Source organism: Castor canadensis, chromosome 13, assembly GCF_047511655.1.
Source record: "Castor canadensis chromosome 13, mCasCan1.hap1v2, whole genome shotgun sequence".
Classification (NCBI taxonomy): Eukaryota; Metazoa; Chordata; class Mammalia; order Rodentia; family Castoridae; genus Castor; species Castor canadensis.
This window is the reverse complement of record NC_133398.1, coordinates 985,724-1,002,266: the sequence shown is the minus strand read 5'-3', so window position 1 is coordinate 1,002,266 and position 16,543 is coordinate 985,724. Positions and strand designations below refer to the sequence as shown.

Sequence of the window (16,543 nt, the reverse complement as noted above, 5' to 3'; positions counted from 1 at the left end):
CAAGAGCACAAAACAATTCTTTAGCCAGGTTTGTGGCTTATGCCTGTAATCCTAGCTACTCAGGAGGTAAAGATCAGGAGGATCAGCAGTTAAAGCCAACCTGGGCAAATAGTTCACAAGAAACCCTTCACAAAAAAGGACTACTGGTGGAGTGGCTCAAGGTGTAGACCCTGAGTTCAAACCCCAGTACTGCCAAAAAAAAAAAAAAAATCCTTAAATCATTTGGTCATTATGCAGAATAGGGTCTAAGCTGGATTCACACATTGCATTTGGTTAATGTGACTGTCTAGGTTTGTCTTTGTAAATCATATCTTCATTTTTAAAATGGCCATCATCACATACCCAGTTATTCCCTCAGGGTCCTGGGTGTTACGCCATATTGTTGTCATGGGTCCTTTGCAGTTCTTATCAGTCTGATACAAATCCCAAGTCTCTATAGTTGCTCCCACTTTTTCCATGGTTTGCTCTACTAAAAACCCAGTATGGCACTGGGGCCGTCCCATGGTCATGCTGGGCCCCGTATTTTCTATGCTAGCAGCATGGGTCCAGTAGCACCTCTGCAAGGCAGAAACACAACACAGGCCCTGCTCTGTTCTTCATACCTCACATGCACTTAGCCTGGTGTGATGTTTGCATGTTGAATTTGAGTTTAAATGTTAGAAGCCTGTGGACTAGCAGGCACAGTAGCAACATGACCCAAAGGCTTGATCTGATTGATTCCTGCCTTCAGGCCTAAAGGGCTATGGTTTGCTCAAGCCATGGCTGGCAGAAGCCTTCACCCAAAGCTGTTCCTGGGAGTCCCGGGGCTTGACCATGGCTGTGTTTAGCCTGAGTGGCTGTTGTACCCAGCATGCTGACATGGTTGAGGCTGTGCTCAGGAAGGTGCCAGCCAAGATGGCACCAAGGCCTTCTGGTATGGAACCTGTGTGACTGACATCTGTCCTCTGAGCCACATGGTCTGACTGTGGGCATAGAGTCCTGCTGAGAGGCTGCAGGAAGGGAAGGGGGCATTCTGCTCAGTTCTGTCCACTTCCTCTCTAGAGGGAGACACTGCTGCGTCAGCTGGAGACAAACCAGCTAGACATTGACGCCACACTGGAGGAGCTGTCGGTGCAGCAGGAGACCGAGGACCAGAACTACAGCATGTACGTGGGCCAGCATCTGGGGATGTGTGTGCCTTGTCTGCATGCTGACCCCTCAGAATGGGAGGGCTGGTTCTGCACCCTATTGTCAATGGTCCCTGGTATCCACAGACATGGGTCAGGCACCAAGATTTGGTCTATACCAGTGAGGCAGTGGAGAGCGTACCAAATGGCTAGCAAAGCAGTCAGCTTGAGCATCATCTGCCTAGACTGGTAGTGCTCAGAGTGCAGCTGGTCACTGTCCCTCAGCAACCCATCCCAACCCCCTGGGACAGGTGCCCTGTACTATCATCTTCATTCTTCAGCCTTTCCTTTTCCTCTGTTTAGGTTTTTTATTATTAACATGCAATAAAAATATTTAGAGTCAGATAAGCACTTGTCCAGAGCAAGTGACTTAAAACTGTAAATGGAGTTATACCGGCCCAGGAAGCAGCCTTGGCCCCTCCTCAGCTCCTGGCAGACACTCCCAAGGGTGGACTGTGGCAGCCCATGTACACTTAGGAGGCCACACTCTCTACACTTGGGAGTGCTTCTTGCCAGATCCCCTCCTAAAGGCCCAGCAGAACCCACAGGTGTCCATTCAGTCCCAGTGGCTGAGGGCACAGTGCATGCAGGACCTAGATGTAGAGTAGTGTTGGGTACAGACAGCTGCTCAGTGTAAGGCCTGATTCCCCAGCCCGAACAAGTGAAGCCTCAACAGCCAGCATTCGGTCATCACTGCTGGCCCTGGTGAACTCAGGCCATAGCTGCCTCCTGCCCCTGTGGGGCTTGGTCCCCTGGTTGATGCCAGTGTGGAGGAGGAGCCTGGCTTGGGGGATGGGGGCCTCTAGTGCTAAAGGCAGGGCATCTTCCACATGTGCCTGGCTACCAGGCAGCAGAGGCTATGGGGTTGGTGGCAGCCCAACAGCTTTGATCCTCCACTTCAGTGTAATGCAAGCTGGACACTGACATGGCAATAGCAGGAAGCCTGCTGCTGAGGCCTTTCTAGGTGAGGAGAGGCCAGGCTCCTCATTCCCTACCCTCCTACTCCCTCCAGCTTCCTTGAGATGATGGAGGCTCGAAGTCGTGGCCATGCATCCCCTCTGGCAGCCAACGGACAGAGCCCATCCTCTGGCTCCCAGTCGCCAGTTGTGCCTCCAAGTGCCGTATCCACAGGGAGCTCCAGCCCCAGCACACCCCAACCTGCCCCTCAGCTGCCCCTTAGTATCCCCTCACCCTGTCCCCCAGCACTGCCCACATCCCCTTTGCCCCCCGTGGAGACCCCATCCCACCCTGCACATCCCTCGGCCCCTGCCCCACCCCAGCGGCGCGGCATCATCTCTCGGCTGTTTGGGACCTCGCCAGCTGCAGATGTGACCCCTTCACCTCCAGGTGGGCCTGGGAGCAGCCCTCTCACAAGATGGACCTTTGGCCTGTGCCTTGCTGAATGGGGTGTGGTTACCATAGCCCAGCTCTGGAGGCAGCCTATGGTCTCCAGCCAGGGCTCCTGAGCCACCCACCCTACTCCCCAGTTACAGTCCTACAGGCATTATTCTGGGGTGGTGGGGGCTGGTCCCACACTGAGGGGTCAGGTGCCACATGAGGAGAGCCAGCCTCTGCTGTCCACAGAACCAGCTCCAGCTGCAGAGGCTCCAGCAAGAGTCCAGAACGTTGAGGAGTTTGTTCCTGAAGATGGCCTTGACGGCAGCTTCCTGGAAGACAGCATCCTGCCTAAGGAAGAGAAGAGAGTTGGAGCCAAGGGCCCACAGCAGGATAGCGACAGGTAAGGGATACAGTTGGTGGGCCTGAGCACAGAGCTCAGCCCTTGAGGTCAGCGTGGCACCCTCCCTCACCCCACTCAAGCCTAGTCTTCAGGACATCCCAGGGAGTGTGGACATTGCTTCTCCAGCCCTCACAGAGGCAGCTCCAACAGCAAAAGCAGAAGTGTGACCAGAAGATTGGAGAGAAGGGCTCAGGCATGTCTCAAAGGCCTGCCCAGACCACTGTACCACTAGCCACCCTGGGACAATTGGGGTGGTCAGCCCACCGTGGGTACAGCTGACTAAAGAAGGATGTCAAACTGGTGTTCTGAGACAGCAGGATATTCAGTAGATGGCCTGCCTTGGGCAGGTCCACATGTGGGCACAGATGAGGTTACCTGGGTCCGGTCAGGTTCAGACACAGGAAAGCAGGTCTCCGTGTGGGCCGAGGTAAGCCCTCGAGGAGGGGAGGCCAGACCTTGCTTCCCACCCCTTGGCCCCAAAGCTGGACACTGAGCTGCACCCCTTGCCTGGGTCTGGCCTCCAGCAGCTGGCCTGTCACCACCCTTCTGCCTTCCAAGTACTCCAAAGCTTGTCTTTAGCTAAACCCTGTCACTCCCACTCAGCAAACCACTTCTCAGGTGGCTACTGACATGTAGCTGTTCGCATCTATGGTGTCATCACATCTCATGCATTGAAGGCTTCCCTTCCAGAAATGCACAAATAGGTTAAAGACCAAGGGTGTTTGAGCTGGTCTCTTCTCCCTCTGGTCACCCATTGGCCAACAGCACAGTGCCACCATCCCACCATGTGCTTCTCTTAGCCCCAGCTCTGCTGAGCGGACCTGGGAGCATCCATGAAAGAGGTCTCCCCCCCTCCCCAGAACACAGTGCCATAGTCAAGGCAGCCCCATAGCAGTGGGATGGGAAACGGAGCACATAGTCCCCCTCGTGACTGCCACCCACTCCTTTGCAGCGACGGGGAGACCCTGGGAGGGAACCCAATGGTAGCAGGTTTCCAAGATGACGTGGACCTCGAAGACCAGCCACGTGACAAATCCCTGCTACCCTCGGGCCCCATCCCCAGTAAAAACATCAGTCTCTCAAGTGAGGAGGAAGCTGAAGAGGTAGCAGGTCACTCCAGAGTTGCTGCCATAGCTCTCCAGCCATGTTCAGAGACAGAGACAAAACGGTATGGGCAGAGTCCCTGGGATGTAACCAGATGAGGGAAGGGGCAGCCAAGATGGCCACAGAGCTCTTGACCCTTCTCTTTGCCATGAAGGCCCTCCACCAAGGTCTCACAGCCACAAAAGAAGATAACTCCCACACGAGCTGCGGCACCCCCCCAGCCAGGTGGACTCTCTGCTCACTCCAGGCCTGAGCTCAGCAGCACCAAACCCCCCTCCAAGAGCACTTACAGAGCCCAGGAAGGGAAGGACGAGCAGGCATCATCATCAGAGAGTGATCCTGAGGGGCCCATCGCTGCCCAGATGCTGTCCTTTGTCATGGATGACCCTGACTTTGAGAGTGATGAGTCAGACACACAGCGGAGAGTGGTAAGGACAGGCTGCTGACCAGGAAGCCTGACCCTGCTGAGCTCCTGTTAGGAAGGTGAGGCACCTAGGGCAGGGCCTGAGGGGAGCAGTCACAGTCCTGGCTTTCTGTCCTATTGGGACACTGAACAGGGCTGAGGTGCCCCACTGTTCACATACAGGCCCTGCTGGTTGCTCTGACTCTGGGCAGGTTTGGGGTCCCCACAGTCTCTGGGATCATCTTAAGGGTACTCACCACCTTGCTTCAGGGTTCCCATTGGGGTGAAAGAAGGATGGTAGCCCTACTGCTCCTTCTCTAGGATGAGTTCCCCGTGAGAGAAGACCTTTCTGATGTGACTGATGAGGACGCAGGCCCTGCCCAGCCACCCCCACCCCCCAAGCCCCCAGTCCCCTCCTTCAGACTGAAGAATGACTCTGATCTTTTCGGGCTGGGCCTGGAGGAGACAGGACCTAAGGAGAGCAGTGATGAAGGTGGGATTGCACGGGACTTGTCAGCTTCCTTGTAGCCTATCGAGGCTTGGGTGGTCCTTATTCCGTCTTTCAAAAAGCAAGCCTAGCTTCTTTCCTCACTCTGGCTGTTGGGTGTGGGTATCTCTAGAGCAGAGGAGCCTGTGCCATGGCTCCTAACTTTGCCCGGGACCAAGACTAGCCTTTTGGACTCAGGAGAAGTCCAGTCACCCTGCTTGGGGTTCCCTGTGGGCTCAAGAGTTTGAGCCACAGATCCCTAGCTGCCTGTGCTAGCCCAATGAGAGCTCTGTAACGTAGGCAGAGTTGGCACAGTCTGCAGCTGTCGGCATAGACTTTACTGGCTTTCCTGGTGGCTCCTGGTACTGACCAGCTGCAGGGTTCCTATACTGGCCCCAGTTCATTCTCCACTCTGCTTATGGCAACAGACTAGGGCTGGGGCCCAGAAGCAGACTTGGGCCAGCTCTGCCCTAACCAGCAGCTTACCCTTGAAATAACCAGCAGGATCTCAGCCCCAAATGGAGAGGAAGGAGTTTCCTCCTCCCAGGCAGATTGGAGGCACATCAGCATGAGAGCATTTGGGAGCCCTGGGTGCCTGTGTGACCAGGCCACACTGGGGTGGGACTCTGCAAAAGCCTCTGCCAAACCTGTGCAAGGTGGCTGCAGGAAGGCACTGAGACTGTCTTCCCTGTGCAGATAAGGATGGCAAACCACCCTCTAAGGAGAAGAAGAAGAAAAAGAAGAAGGGCAAAGAGGTACTAGCCCCATCCTCCACTGCCTTCCAGGTGGAGCCTGGGCAGTCTGGGGTCCTGGAAGGTGGGATCTGGCCTACTGGTGGCCCCTAGTGACTCTACTGCCCGTTCATCAGCTCCCCTCTTTCTTCACCCCAGGAGGAAGAAAAGGCTGCAAAGAAGAAGAGCAAACATAAGAAGAGCAAGGATAAGGAGGAGGGCAAGGAGGAGCGGAGGAGAAAGAGGAAGACCACTCGAAGCAAGGAGCAGAAGGCAGCTGAGGAGCTGGAGGCCTTCCTGGGGGGTGGAGCTCCAGGCAACCGCCACCCCGGGGGTGGGGACTATGAAGAGCTCTAGGCCTCATCTTGGGGGGAGGGGAGTTGCCTGCCACTTTGTCCCAGCCATTGTCTTCACCCCCGTGTGGCCTGGTCCATTCTGCATTCACTTCCATGCTGGACGAGGCCAGAGGCCAGGCCTTGGTGGTCAGCCCCTGGACCAGGCACTGCAGGTGCTGGACTTCAACCCAGTAGAAACCTGTTTTGCAGGGAGAGGGGGGGACAGCTAGACTGCAGCTGGCTTGGTGGACCAACCTCCTGGCCTTCTCTGGGCAGAGCTGCAAGCAGTCCCCAGCGTTTCTCAGGGATGTGACAGGCCGAGGAGGAACCCAAGAGTGTCTGTTTACAGAGGCAGGGCTGCTTGGCTTCTCAGACGTCCACCACCCAGCCGCAATCCTACTTACCCTCCCAAGCTCTCCCAGGGCCCAGCATGCCCATAAGGCTCTGCTTCCTTGCCTCAGGGCCTGGGTTGTGGATCCCCATTCCCGTAGACCCAGAGCGAAGTGTGGTCCTGCTCTGAGCACAGGTGTGCACTTGCAGGAGAGTGCAGCTGCGCTGCTGCGGGGTAGCCCAAGGCCCTGCACTAAATGAGGCTTGTAAGAGAGTTTCAGCATGCACCACCTCTCCTGGGAGAGGGACGGTAACAGCCAGCTTCTGTGCATGGTGAGCACCTGCGCAGGTGAGCCAGGCTGGCGCTGGGAAGCGCCTTCTCAGACACTCCACCCAGACTATAAAGCTCTCGGGTTTTACTGTTGTGTGTGTCTGTTCTTCTCGCTGTCTCTGGCTCCTGGAGGTGCATGGGACGGGATCAGACCGCTGCCTCTTTGACCTAAGTGTCCTATATCAGACCAAAGAGTCATCTTCCCCAGAAGCCAGTACTCTGCGAGGCAGGCAGTACTGGCCGTAAACATGCCCTGTTCTAACCAGCTTAGCCAGCTGCACTGAGACTAGTCGAGGGCCCCAGCCCTGGGAAGGCAGATGTGTCCTGCTTTGTGCAGTCTCCCTGCCTCCTGGACAGCTGCCTGCAGCTGGGTAGCTCCCTTCAATCCCCGTTCCCGCCCGCAGCCAGCAGCCTTGGGCGCCCCGCCCACCGCAAACACGTTGCCATGAGAACCCTCCAGGGGCTGCTGGGAGGGCCCGCACTTTGCAGGCGGGGTTCCCCGCTGCACCGCCTCCCCCAGCGACGGCCAAGACCTGGCTCACTCCTCCCAAGCCCAGAAAGCCTCTCCTCAGTTTGGAACGTTGTGACCTGGAAAAGCGGGAACAGTTGCACGCTGGACTAATTCTGTACGTAGCTTATGGGGACGGGTCCACAATAAAGTTGCCAGGATTGCAGTTAGCAACGCTGGGGTATCGACGGCTCCATCAGCCAAAAGAACACAGGGCAGGTGGGTCCTGCCCTTCAGAGCTGAGGGCATCCATGACCTGCCTCTGCACCAACGTAGACTGTTAGAAGGTTCAGCCCCTTGGCCAGGAAGCTGGTAGGGCCGGAGTGAAGATACAGCCATGCAGCTTATGAGTGGGCCACCTGCAAACCTTTCCCAGTGGAAAGTGGGCAAAGATAGCCCACGCTGGCCTGGACACACAAGGCTGCGGGCCTTCTGGCCTCAGGTACCTGCCGAGATTTTGGCAAAGAGGACAAGTGCCTGGGGAAAGGCCAGTGGCAGGAGGGTAGCCCATCTGCTCCTGCCTGGAGCCAACCACAGGCGTGCTCTTCCCCCTCATAACACACCCCAACCTCCACAGCCAGGTCGGGGTTTGGGGCTCCTCCAGGACCCTGCGAGGATTCTAGCTGCTCAGGCAGGTGTCCTGGGGGTAGGGCAGGCTGGTGGGACCGGCAAGCTTCTCTCTCGATATGGGTTCCCTGGTCAGACTTCGAGGCCTGTGTTTTGGGGATGCTGAGGAGACTCTCACTCTAAACTCGGCACAGCCCCAAATCAGAGCCAGCACGCACCAGTCGGGTCCTGGGGTCCACTGCACAGCCCCCACCCGGCGCGGCCCCTTTAAGTGCCGCCCCCTTGGCCGCCATTGGGGGCAGCACTGAGCTCATGCCAGGATCCGCGCTGCTGCCTCGAAGCTTCTGCCGGTACCGGGGACTGAGCGGTGCCGGGGACACAGCGGAGCCGGCGTGGGGCTGTGCAGCCCACCTGGGTTTTACTGACGGAGCAACGCCCAGGTAAGAGGCCGGGCCCAACTGCCTAGCGTGGAGTGCGGTTGTCACCGGTGAGGACTGCCCAAAAGGATGGGGAGTCCCCGCCCCCACTCAATGCAGGCCGGGTCCCTGCCATGGCCGCGCCGGGACAGGGCAGGGCTGCGAGATGGAGAGGATGCCCCACCATCCACGTGGGCTCAGAAAGATGTAGGGTCCCAGAACAGCCCGACCCCACCTCCACCCCCACAGGGAGCAGTGTCACAGCGTCCAGCACCTGACATCCGCAGCCAGCCAAGCCGGCTGTCACCTCCCTGGGGCGGAGCCTCACACCCTGTCATCTAGCCTAGGCTCCATCCTGGCTTTGGGTTTAGGATGAAAGAGGGGTTCGACTGGGGTGGGCATGGGGCTGGGGTGGGGACAAGTCCTCAAACCTAGTGGCCCTGACCGCAAAAAGCAGCCCTGCCACCAAGAACACCTAGAAAAGGGATTGACCCTGAAAGGCCCCATCCACCCGTAGTCCCGCTAGGTGAGGGGCACAGCCAGTACCTTGCACTCCCCCAGCTTATCCTGAAGCAGATGTCCCCAGAGTGGGTGCTGGGTAGGAGAAGGGGGGCTGTCACCACCTTCTGAACCCCTCCCCAGCCAGCCCCAGGCCCTGGGGACTGCAGAAGCATTGGTGGCCCACATCTGAATGTGAGCCTGGATCCAGCCCAGCCCACAGCTCGGGGGCTGAAGAACCACACGTTTCCATGGAGCTGTCCGGATACAGAGCAGGGAGGCATGGGGGGGGGGGCTTTCCCAGCCGTCACTAAGCCTCCCCCTAGCTAACATCAGTTCACAGCTTAGAGGAAGGGGCGCCATGAGCTAGTAGTTCATACGTCCCCCACATGGTCCTGTCACCTGAGCCTGGCTTCAGGAATACTAAAGGTACACACACACACACACACACTCACGGCAGGGGGCGGGGGGGGGGGAGGGAGAGAGTTCCTGTGCAGTTATGCAAAGCTGGTGGGGTTGCTCTGTACCCTTGTCTGCCCCAACAAGTTTGGTGGGTTTCAACCACCACAAGGTAGTTGGGGTCAGCGGTTTCTGCAAAAGGAAGGAGGCTTTAGGGGCATTTTTCTGGCTAGGGTCACTCCAAAGTTGAGGGGACTCATGTTTGGGCACAGCTGACTGTCACAAATGCAAGGGCATTTGCAGCCTGGGGGAAGGGTTTTGTGCTCAGTCTGGTCAGCAGGCAGGGTAGGAGTGTTTGTGACTTTGTACAGAGTGGCTGAGGCTAGGGCCCAGGCCTCACCTCTGCCTTTGCACTATCAGAAGGGTCGCTCTGCACTGGGGCTAGGAGGGGACTGCAGTCACCAGTAGGGGAATCTAAACACTGCCAAAAAGAGCCCATCATTCCAACTGTGAGCACTAGAGGGCAGTAGTCCTAGGACCACATTCCCACACTCTTACCCATTGTCAGGAAAAGGGGTCTAACCAAGACTGTCCATCAGTCACTTATGTGGGGAAGGGAGACCTAAGGAGCTTCAGCACAGGAGTCACACCGCCGGGCAGGAAGGCGGGGACCACAGCAAACTAAGCCCTTTGGCCCACCTGCTCCACCGGCTGGCTGGACAGCGGGGTTCCTCCTGTAGGGTTCCTCCTGCAGGTACTTCTGACTTTGGCATGGAGCCAGTGCCCACAGCCTCGGCCAAGGCCTGCGGCCAGTGCTGCTCTACTCCCTGCGCCCCAGGTAAGCCGGGCCAGGGCGCGGGATTGGGAGGTAAGGAGCCTGGGCCGCAGAGGGGGCTGCCCTGACCTGCACCGCCGTCCCCTCCCCCAGGGCAAAAGTCCCTAAAGGCCAAGTGATTGGAACCACCAGCCTGGGGACGTCTTTTAAGATGACCCGCACGGACCCGCCGGACCTGCTGGTGTCGACCGTGTACCAAGACATCAAGGTGGCGGCCCCGGGGCCCGCGTCCAGGCGCCAACCATGTGAGCGATCCGTGGCCCGGCCTGCTGCACCCGCACCTTTCAACAAGCGCCACTGCCGCAGTTTCGACTTCCTGGAGGCGCTGGACGGGCCCGCAGCCATGGAGGTCCACCCAGAGCCGCCACCCCCGGAGTCTGCCCCGCCCCGTTCCCGGCCCCGAGATGGCGAGCCCCGACGTCGCGCCCGCTCCAAGAGTGCGCCACGTGCACCCCACGGCCTGGCGCCCGCGCCAGCCTCGCCGCCGGTGCTGCCACGCCGAGGCCGAGAGAGCCAGCGTGCGGCGCGAGCAGAGGGGTCGCCTCGCCGGGAGCCCTCGTATCCCGCGCTGCGCGCGCTCGCCAACGAGCTGCACCCCATCAAACTGCAGCCACAACGGGGCGGCCCGGGCCGCATCGCGCCCCTGTGCGCCGCTCCAGGCCGCTGCGCACCGCCAGAGCCACCCACAGGGCCCGCCCCCCATGTCCGCTGCCGCCTGGACATCAAGCCTGATGACGCAGTACTGCAGCACGCAGCCCGGGCCTCGCGGCCCTGCGCGCCCGCCGACGCCGCTCCCTGGGCCCGCGCCGCCACGCAGTTCCACGGCCTCACGGTTCCCGGGCCCCGCCACGTAGCCCTGTCACGCACTCCCACGCCCAGTGACTTGTACTGTGCTGATCCCCGGGCGCTGTATTGCGACGGACTCCTGCCTGGGCCCCGGGACTACGGGGAGCACCGCAGTCAGCCCTTCACAACGCCTCCAGGCCCCACTCAATTCTTCTACACGGAGGAGCCCGAGGGCTACACGGGCGGCTTTACAGCCAGCCCGGGCCCTCCCTTCGATGGCTACTGCTCCAGGCCCTACCTCTCTGAGGAGCCCTCTGGACCCAGTCCAAGGCGTGGGGGCGGCTACTATGCAGAAGAAGTGCGCACCTTCCCGATCCAGGAGCCGCCCTCCCGCTCCTACTACGGGGAACCTCCTCGGGCCTATGGCCTGCCCTTTGGCCCCCGCTATGTCCCCGAAGAGCCCCGTGGCCACCCCGGTGCCCGCTCCTTCTACACAGAGGACTTCGGGCGGTACCGTGAGCGCGACGCAATGGCTCGAACTTACCCATACCCGCGCAGCAGCCCGGCCTGGGCGGACTGGGGACCGCGGCCTTATCGTACCCTGCAGGTGGCGCCTCCCGCCCCTGGCCCGTTGCTGGCCTCGTGGCATGGCGGCACCGGCACCAGCCCTCCGCGGCTGGCCACCGACAGCCGCCACTACTCTAGATCATGGGACAACATCCTGGCGCCGGGGCCGCGCCGGGAGGACCCCCTGGGCCGCGGCCGCAGCTACGAGAACCTACTGGGGAGAGAGGCGCGGGAGACACGGGGCGCATCCCCCGAAGGCCGGCGCCCTCCCGTCGTAGTGAACCTGTCCACCTCGCCCAGGCGCTACGCGGCGTTGTCGCTCTCCGAGACGTCTCTGTCGGAGAAGGGCCGTGCGGGGGAGGGTCTGGGCCGCAACTGGTACGTCACGCCCGAGATCACCATCACCGACAACGACCTGCGTGCCGCCGAGCGCCCTGCGGCCAAAGGCTGGGAACTGCCAGGGAGCCGGTCGCGGCCGCCCGCACCCGCGGCCCCCGAGGGCCCCGCCTCCAGCCGCCAGCGCAGCCTCGAACAGCTGGACGAGCTCATCACCGACTTGGTCATCGACTCGCGACCTCCGGCCGGCCAGGGCCCGGAGCCTACGGCAGAGGGTCTGAGCCGCCAGCTGCGCCGCCTGCTGGACTCGCGGCCCGCGGGCCCTGGGGCTCCCGCACCCGTGCGGCCGCGCTCGCCCCCGGCCTCGGCCGGCAGCGCTGAGGAGCCCGCGGGCCCAGGGGAGGCGGCCGACGCGTCTCCGGAGCCCAGCGCCGATGAGGACGACCTGATGACCTGCTCCAATGCGCGCTGCCGGCGCACGGAGACCATGTTCAACGCCTGCCTCTATTTCAAGTCTTGCCACAGCTGCTACACCTACTACTGCTCGCGCCTGTGCCGCCGCGAGGACTGGGACGCACACAAGGCGCGCTGCGTGTACGGCCGCGTGGGCAGCGTGTGCCGCCATGTGCTGCAGTTCTGCCGCGACAGCGGCCCGGTGCACCGCGCCTTCTCGCGCATCGCGCGCGTGGGCTTCCTGTCGCGTGGCCGTGGCGTGCTATTCCTGGGCTTCCCGAGCCCAGGGTCGGCTGACAATTTCCTACGCTTCGGCCTGGAGGGGCTGCTGCTGTCACCCACCTACCTGTCGCTGCGCGAGCTGGCTACGCACGCGGAGCCCCTGGGCAGCTATGCGCGAGAGCTGGCAGCCGCTGGGCGGCTCTACGAACCGGCCGAGTGCTTCCTGCTCAGCGTGTCAGTCGCCGTGGGCCCTGGCGCCGCGCCCCCCGGGACCCCCGCCCGGCCGGTGCCCGCACCGCGTAGCCCCGGGCCGACGGTGCGCAAGTTCGCCAAGGTGGCCCTGGCGGCCGGCAGCCCAGCGCGACCGCCTCCTACGCGGGGCCGCGAGCCCGACATGGAGACGCTGATCCTGACGCCGCCGCCGGGTACGGCGGGCCTGGACCAGGAGGGCGAAGCGGGCCGGCGCGCGCGCGAGGTGGCCTTCATCCATATTCAGCGCGAGCTGCGCTTGCGCGGCGTCTTCCTCCGCCATGAGTTTCCGCGTGTCTACGAGCAGCTCTGCGAGTTCGTCGAAGCCAACCGGCGCTTCACGCCCACCACCATCTATCCCACCGACCGGCGCACTGGGCGCCCTTTCATGTGCATGATCATGGCTGCTTCCGAGCCGCGTGCGCTCGACTGGGTGGCTAGCGCCAACCTGCTGGACGACATCATGTGAGCCGCGGGGCCACCAGGACCAGGCTGAAGCTCTGCCTAGCCAACTCAGGCCCGGCCGGGTCCCCCCAGAACCGCCCCTGAGCCCCGCCCAGCCTACTGGGGCCCCCTACAACTCCCAGCCCACACCCCAGTTCCGCCCCTCAGTGCTCTCTCCATCGGCCTCATCCTCTTCCCCGCCCCCACGACCCTCCTGCTGGGCCATCCGACTCCCACCTTCTGGATTCTCCCTTCTCTCCCCCGCCTTGGCCCCCAGTCAGTCCTCGGGCCCCCCACCCACCCACCCAGAGGCCGGTCCTCGCCCTCGGTGCTCCCCGCTGAGAGGCGGGATGGGCCTGAGGACCGCCGGCTCTGCCTTCACACAGAGGGTCACTAACTGCACAGACCCAACCGCGCAAACCAGGTCCCAGCCCGTCGTGAGGCTCTCTGGAGATTCCCCAATCCTGGTTCCCTTAATCCCCCTAGTCCAGGAGTCTGTGTTGACCAAAGCCTAGTGTCGTCACTTTAAGCACGCCCCCCAATCCGCCTCCTGTGTCTGGGGGTGTGTCACGATCAGAGGCCTTTCACCTTGGAGATCACCCTTGTTAGCTTCTGTGCACCCGCGTCCTTGCGAGGCCTTGGGCAGGAGCAGCAGTGCGTTTTCTACCGTCTGAGCCTGGGCCAGAGGAGGTGGAGCCGGACTCCTAGCCCGCTCACTGACAGTGCTACCTGCCCTCACCTCCGGCAGCCTTGTTCTGGGCCCTGCAGGACACAGAGGTCTTCAGGCCAAGGCACAAGCCACCCAGCCCAGAGGGCACCAGTGCAGGGGAAGCAGAAGGGTGGCTGGGGACGCAGAGTTGAAATCTGGCTGGGTAAAAGAGTGCCCGCCCACACCCAACAAGATGGCCCTAGGCGGGTGCGCGGGCAAAGCATGGGAGGATGAACGGCAGGCCCTAATGGCGCGTGGAGGCAGTCAGTGAGTGCAGAGGGTGGACCAGCGGGGAGACCCCCACGGGAAGCTGCACCTATCCCCTGCAGTAGGCAGAACCAAGGAGCAGCGAGTGTCTCTACGTGGGGCCTGAGCGGAGAAAGGTGGGAGCAAGTGTGGAATAAGCTAGCTGGTCAGGGCCAGCTAGCAGGAGTGGCAGGACTGCCCCAGAGTTAGATCCTTTACATACAAAGCTGGGTACTCGCCCTGGCTGCGTCCCGAGCTGCGGGACAGGCACCTCTCCCTTCCCCCACCGCACGCTCCGGCAGCCCTCGGCCCTGTGTCCCACCCCCAGCACCCGCGTGTACAGGGCTCCGCGCACGGGGCCCAATATAGGGCGGTGTGACCGGGAAGGGCGGGGGGGGGGGGTAGACCAGGCGCTGCTCTAGGGCGCTCCAGGAGCCCCCGGCCCCTTGGGAGCCCAGTTAGGGGGTACCAAATGTAACAAGCTGGGAGCCCCACCTTCGCCCCTGCTCTCTCCCTGCCGACACGCCAGGGCGCCCGAGTCGGCCCGCGAGTTTGACCCTGCCGCAGCGCCCCGCTTGCCGCACTCGCCGCCGCGCCCCCTGTCCCCCCGCCCCAGGGCCTCCGCATTCGGCCCCGAGGCAGGCCGGCAGGAACGTCCCTGGACCGGAGTCATTTCCAGAGGACGAGTGCTTTCGAACCAAGTAAAATAGAACTTGAATGTAGCCGCTGTTGCCTTTTTGGGGGGGATCGCGGAGGGAGGTCCTCGGACAGGGACAGGGGCCGCGAGCGTCCCAGTGCCCTCCCCTGCTCCCCAGTGCCAGCTTCACAGGCGGCCTGACGGCTCCCTTCCAGCGGTGCCTGATCCAGACGTTAGAGCAGAACCTTGCGGTCGGCTGCATTTAATCACCACCGATTACCTATGCCGCGTTCCCTTTAAGTGAGAAGACTTGGGCCTAAGGCTGAAGAAATTGGACTGTGATTGGCTAGTCCGTGCCTCAGGTCAGAGGCACAATTGGCTGAGACTCTGTACAATCAACTAAGGCTGTACAACTGGCTAAGGCGGTACAATTGGCCTCGGGCAGCATCCCCCCACGCGATTGGTCGAGGCTCTCACAGAGCCCGCCTCCCGCACGGGACAGAGCCCCTGATCGGGTTGGGTAAGGGGCGGTAGGACCCAGAGACCCGGCGCTCCCGGGAACATGGCTGAGGTGGACCTCGCTCAGATTCCTGATGTGGACATCGACTCGGAGGGCGTCTTCAAGTACGTGCTGATTCGAGTCCACGCGAGGCCGCCCTCCGGGGCTGAGGCCGGGGAATGCAAGGAGATCGTGCGCGGCTACAAGTGGGCCGAGTACCACGGTGAGGGCGCGGCCGGGGGCGGGACTTCCTGAGGCCGGGGGCGGGGTCGTTGGCCTGTGCTGGGCGGAGCGGGGCCGGCCGATGCTGGGGGGCGGGGCCGGCCGATGCTGGGGGGCGGGGCCGGCCGATGCTGGGGGCGGGGCCGGCCGATGCTGGGGGCGGGGCCGGTCGATGCTGGGGGCGGGGCCGGCCGATGCTGGGGGGCGGGGCTGAGGGCTGCCACTGGACTGCAGGTGCTAGTTTGCGTTGTTTCGTACCAAGCACCCAGCCAGGCTGGATCCTGGGCAGGAAAGGGGTGCCGTGCTCTGACCCTCCCCTTGTAGTCCCCTCTCCTCCTCTTCATCCCTGCGCCAGCCGGGAGGGGCTTCCTCTCCCCTGGGGCATGGGCTGCTCAGATCTGAGGTTTCACAACCCTGCATGTGGCCCTGGAGTTCATTAGGAGACTTCCCAGGCGACCAGGACTCGTCTGAGGCCACTCTGTCTACCCCAGCTGATATCTATGATAAAGTGTCTGGCGAACTGCAGAAGAAGGGTTATGACTGTGAGTGCCTGGGCGGCGGGCGCATCTCCCACCAGAGCCAGGACAGAAAGATCCACGTTTACGGCTACTCCATGGTGAGCCCCAGGCTCCAGTCCTGGCTGCAGAGCTGGCCCCTCTACCTCTCAGGCCGCTCTCTCAGCTGCAGAACCCTCGCTCAAAGGCCTTGAATTCCCCACATTTCCCATGTTGCATTAGGGTGGGTGGGAGGCCAGCTGCCTTGGGGTACACCATCTCCTGGCTCCAGAGGCCTGGTGGGTCTCATCTCCCACCTCTTTGGCCCCAGGCCCTTGGAGCAGTCAGTACTAGAGTTGAACTCAGGGCCCTGACACAAAGACCACCTGGTTCTTCGAGGCTCACCTGTGGAGCCTGTGGGTTACCCTCCTGTCCCCAGGGTGGTCAGAATGGTAGGTTTGACCCCCTTCCCATGCCTGCTCTTGGTGTGGCTGCTGGGTGGACTCACAGTGCAGAGGGCCAAGCCAACTAGTGACTGTCCACTCTCCAGGGCTACGGTCGTGCCCAGCACTCCATCTCGACTGAGAAGATCAAAGCTAAGTATCCTGACTATGAGGTCACCTGGGCTGACGATGGCTACTGAGACACTGTCAACAGCCAATTGAGAACTCTGCTCTTGCTGGGGTGCCTCTTGAGAGGCCAGTCCCATCCCTTCCTTCTGTACCTTCTGACAATGCACCACCCCATGAGGCCTCAGACCAGTCTGGCCCACAGGGATTAAAAGCATTGAAGTTCCAGTCCCTGACTGTTTCTTGGCTTCCCTCTCCTGGG

The 16,543-nt window shown here is 61.5% G+C and overlaps 3 protein-coding genes across 13 annotated transcripts in view; all 3 read left to right on the top strand.

The window, feature by feature from the left end:
* Rabl6 (RAB, member RAS oncogene family like 6) overlaps window positions 1–6,717 on the top strand; it is a 28,249-nt gene extending 21,532 nt beyond the window's left edge. For 2 of the 3 annotated variants that reach the window (XM_074052797.1, XM_074052798.1), the window contains 7 exons: window positions 1,042–1,145; window positions 2,179–2,513; window positions 2,751–2,904; window positions 3,857–4,072; window positions 4,163–4,436; window positions 5,595–5,653; window positions 5,789–6,717. In XM_074052797.1, coding sequence (XP_073908898.1) covers window positions 1,042–1,145; window positions 2,179–2,513; window positions 2,751–2,904; window positions 3,857–4,072; window positions 4,163–4,436; window positions 5,595–5,653; window positions 5,789–6,194 — 1,548 coding nt within the window. In that variant the 3' untranslated portion in view covers window positions 6,195–6,717. Of the gene's footprint in view, window positions 1–1,041; window positions 1,146–2,178; window positions 2,514–2,750; window positions 2,905–3,856; window positions 4,073–4,162; window positions 4,437–4,732; window positions 4,905–5,594; window positions 5,654–5,788 lie in introns of all 3 variants that reach the window. The other variant, XM_020183966.2, reaches the window with a different exon arrangement.
* A 145-nt stretch (window positions 6,718–6,862) lies between these two features.
* On the top strand, window positions 6,863–14,582 carry Ajm1 (apical junction component 1 homolog). Of its 5 annotated transcripts, none has more exons than XM_074052796.1 (3): window positions 6,863–8,140; window positions 9,768–9,851; window positions 9,942–14,582. In XM_074052796.1, the coding sequence occupies exon 3, from the start codon at window positions 10,000–10,002 to the stop codon at window positions 12,928–12,930; it is 2,931 nt and encodes a 976-aa protein (XP_073908897.1). In that variant the 5' UTR covers window positions 6,863–8,140; window positions 9,768–9,851; window positions 9,942–9,999; the 3' UTR covers window positions 12,931–14,582. The 5 variants fall into 5 exon arrangements, with proteins under 5 accessions (XP_073908897.1, XP_073908895.1, XP_073908896.1 ...); XM_074052794.1 differs by having other exon boundaries at window positions 9,754–9,851; XM_074052795.1 differs by having other exon boundaries at window positions 9,737–9,851.
* Window positions 14,583–14,789: 207 nt separating this feature from the next.
* Window positions 14,790–16,509, top strand: Phpt1 (phosphohistidine phosphatase 1). Of its 5 annotated transcripts, none has more exons than XM_074052799.1 (4): window positions 14,790–15,219; window positions 15,659–15,834; window positions 16,044–16,164; window positions 16,263–16,509. In XM_074052799.1, the coding sequence occupies exons 1-4, from the start codon at window positions 15,060–15,062 to the stop codon at window positions 16,295–16,297; spliced, it is 492 nt and encodes a 163-aa protein (XP_073908900.1). In that variant the 5' UTR covers window positions 14,790–15,059; the 3' UTR covers window positions 16,298–16,509. The 5 variants fall into 5 exon arrangements, with proteins under 5 accessions (XP_073908900.1, XP_073908901.1, XP_073908902.1 ...); XM_074052800.1 differs by having other exon boundaries at window positions 14,792–15,219; window positions 15,671–15,834; XM_074052801.1 differs by having other exon boundaries at window positions 14,899–15,219; window positions 15,710–15,834.
* Window positions 16,510–16,543: the final 34 nt, after the last annotated feature.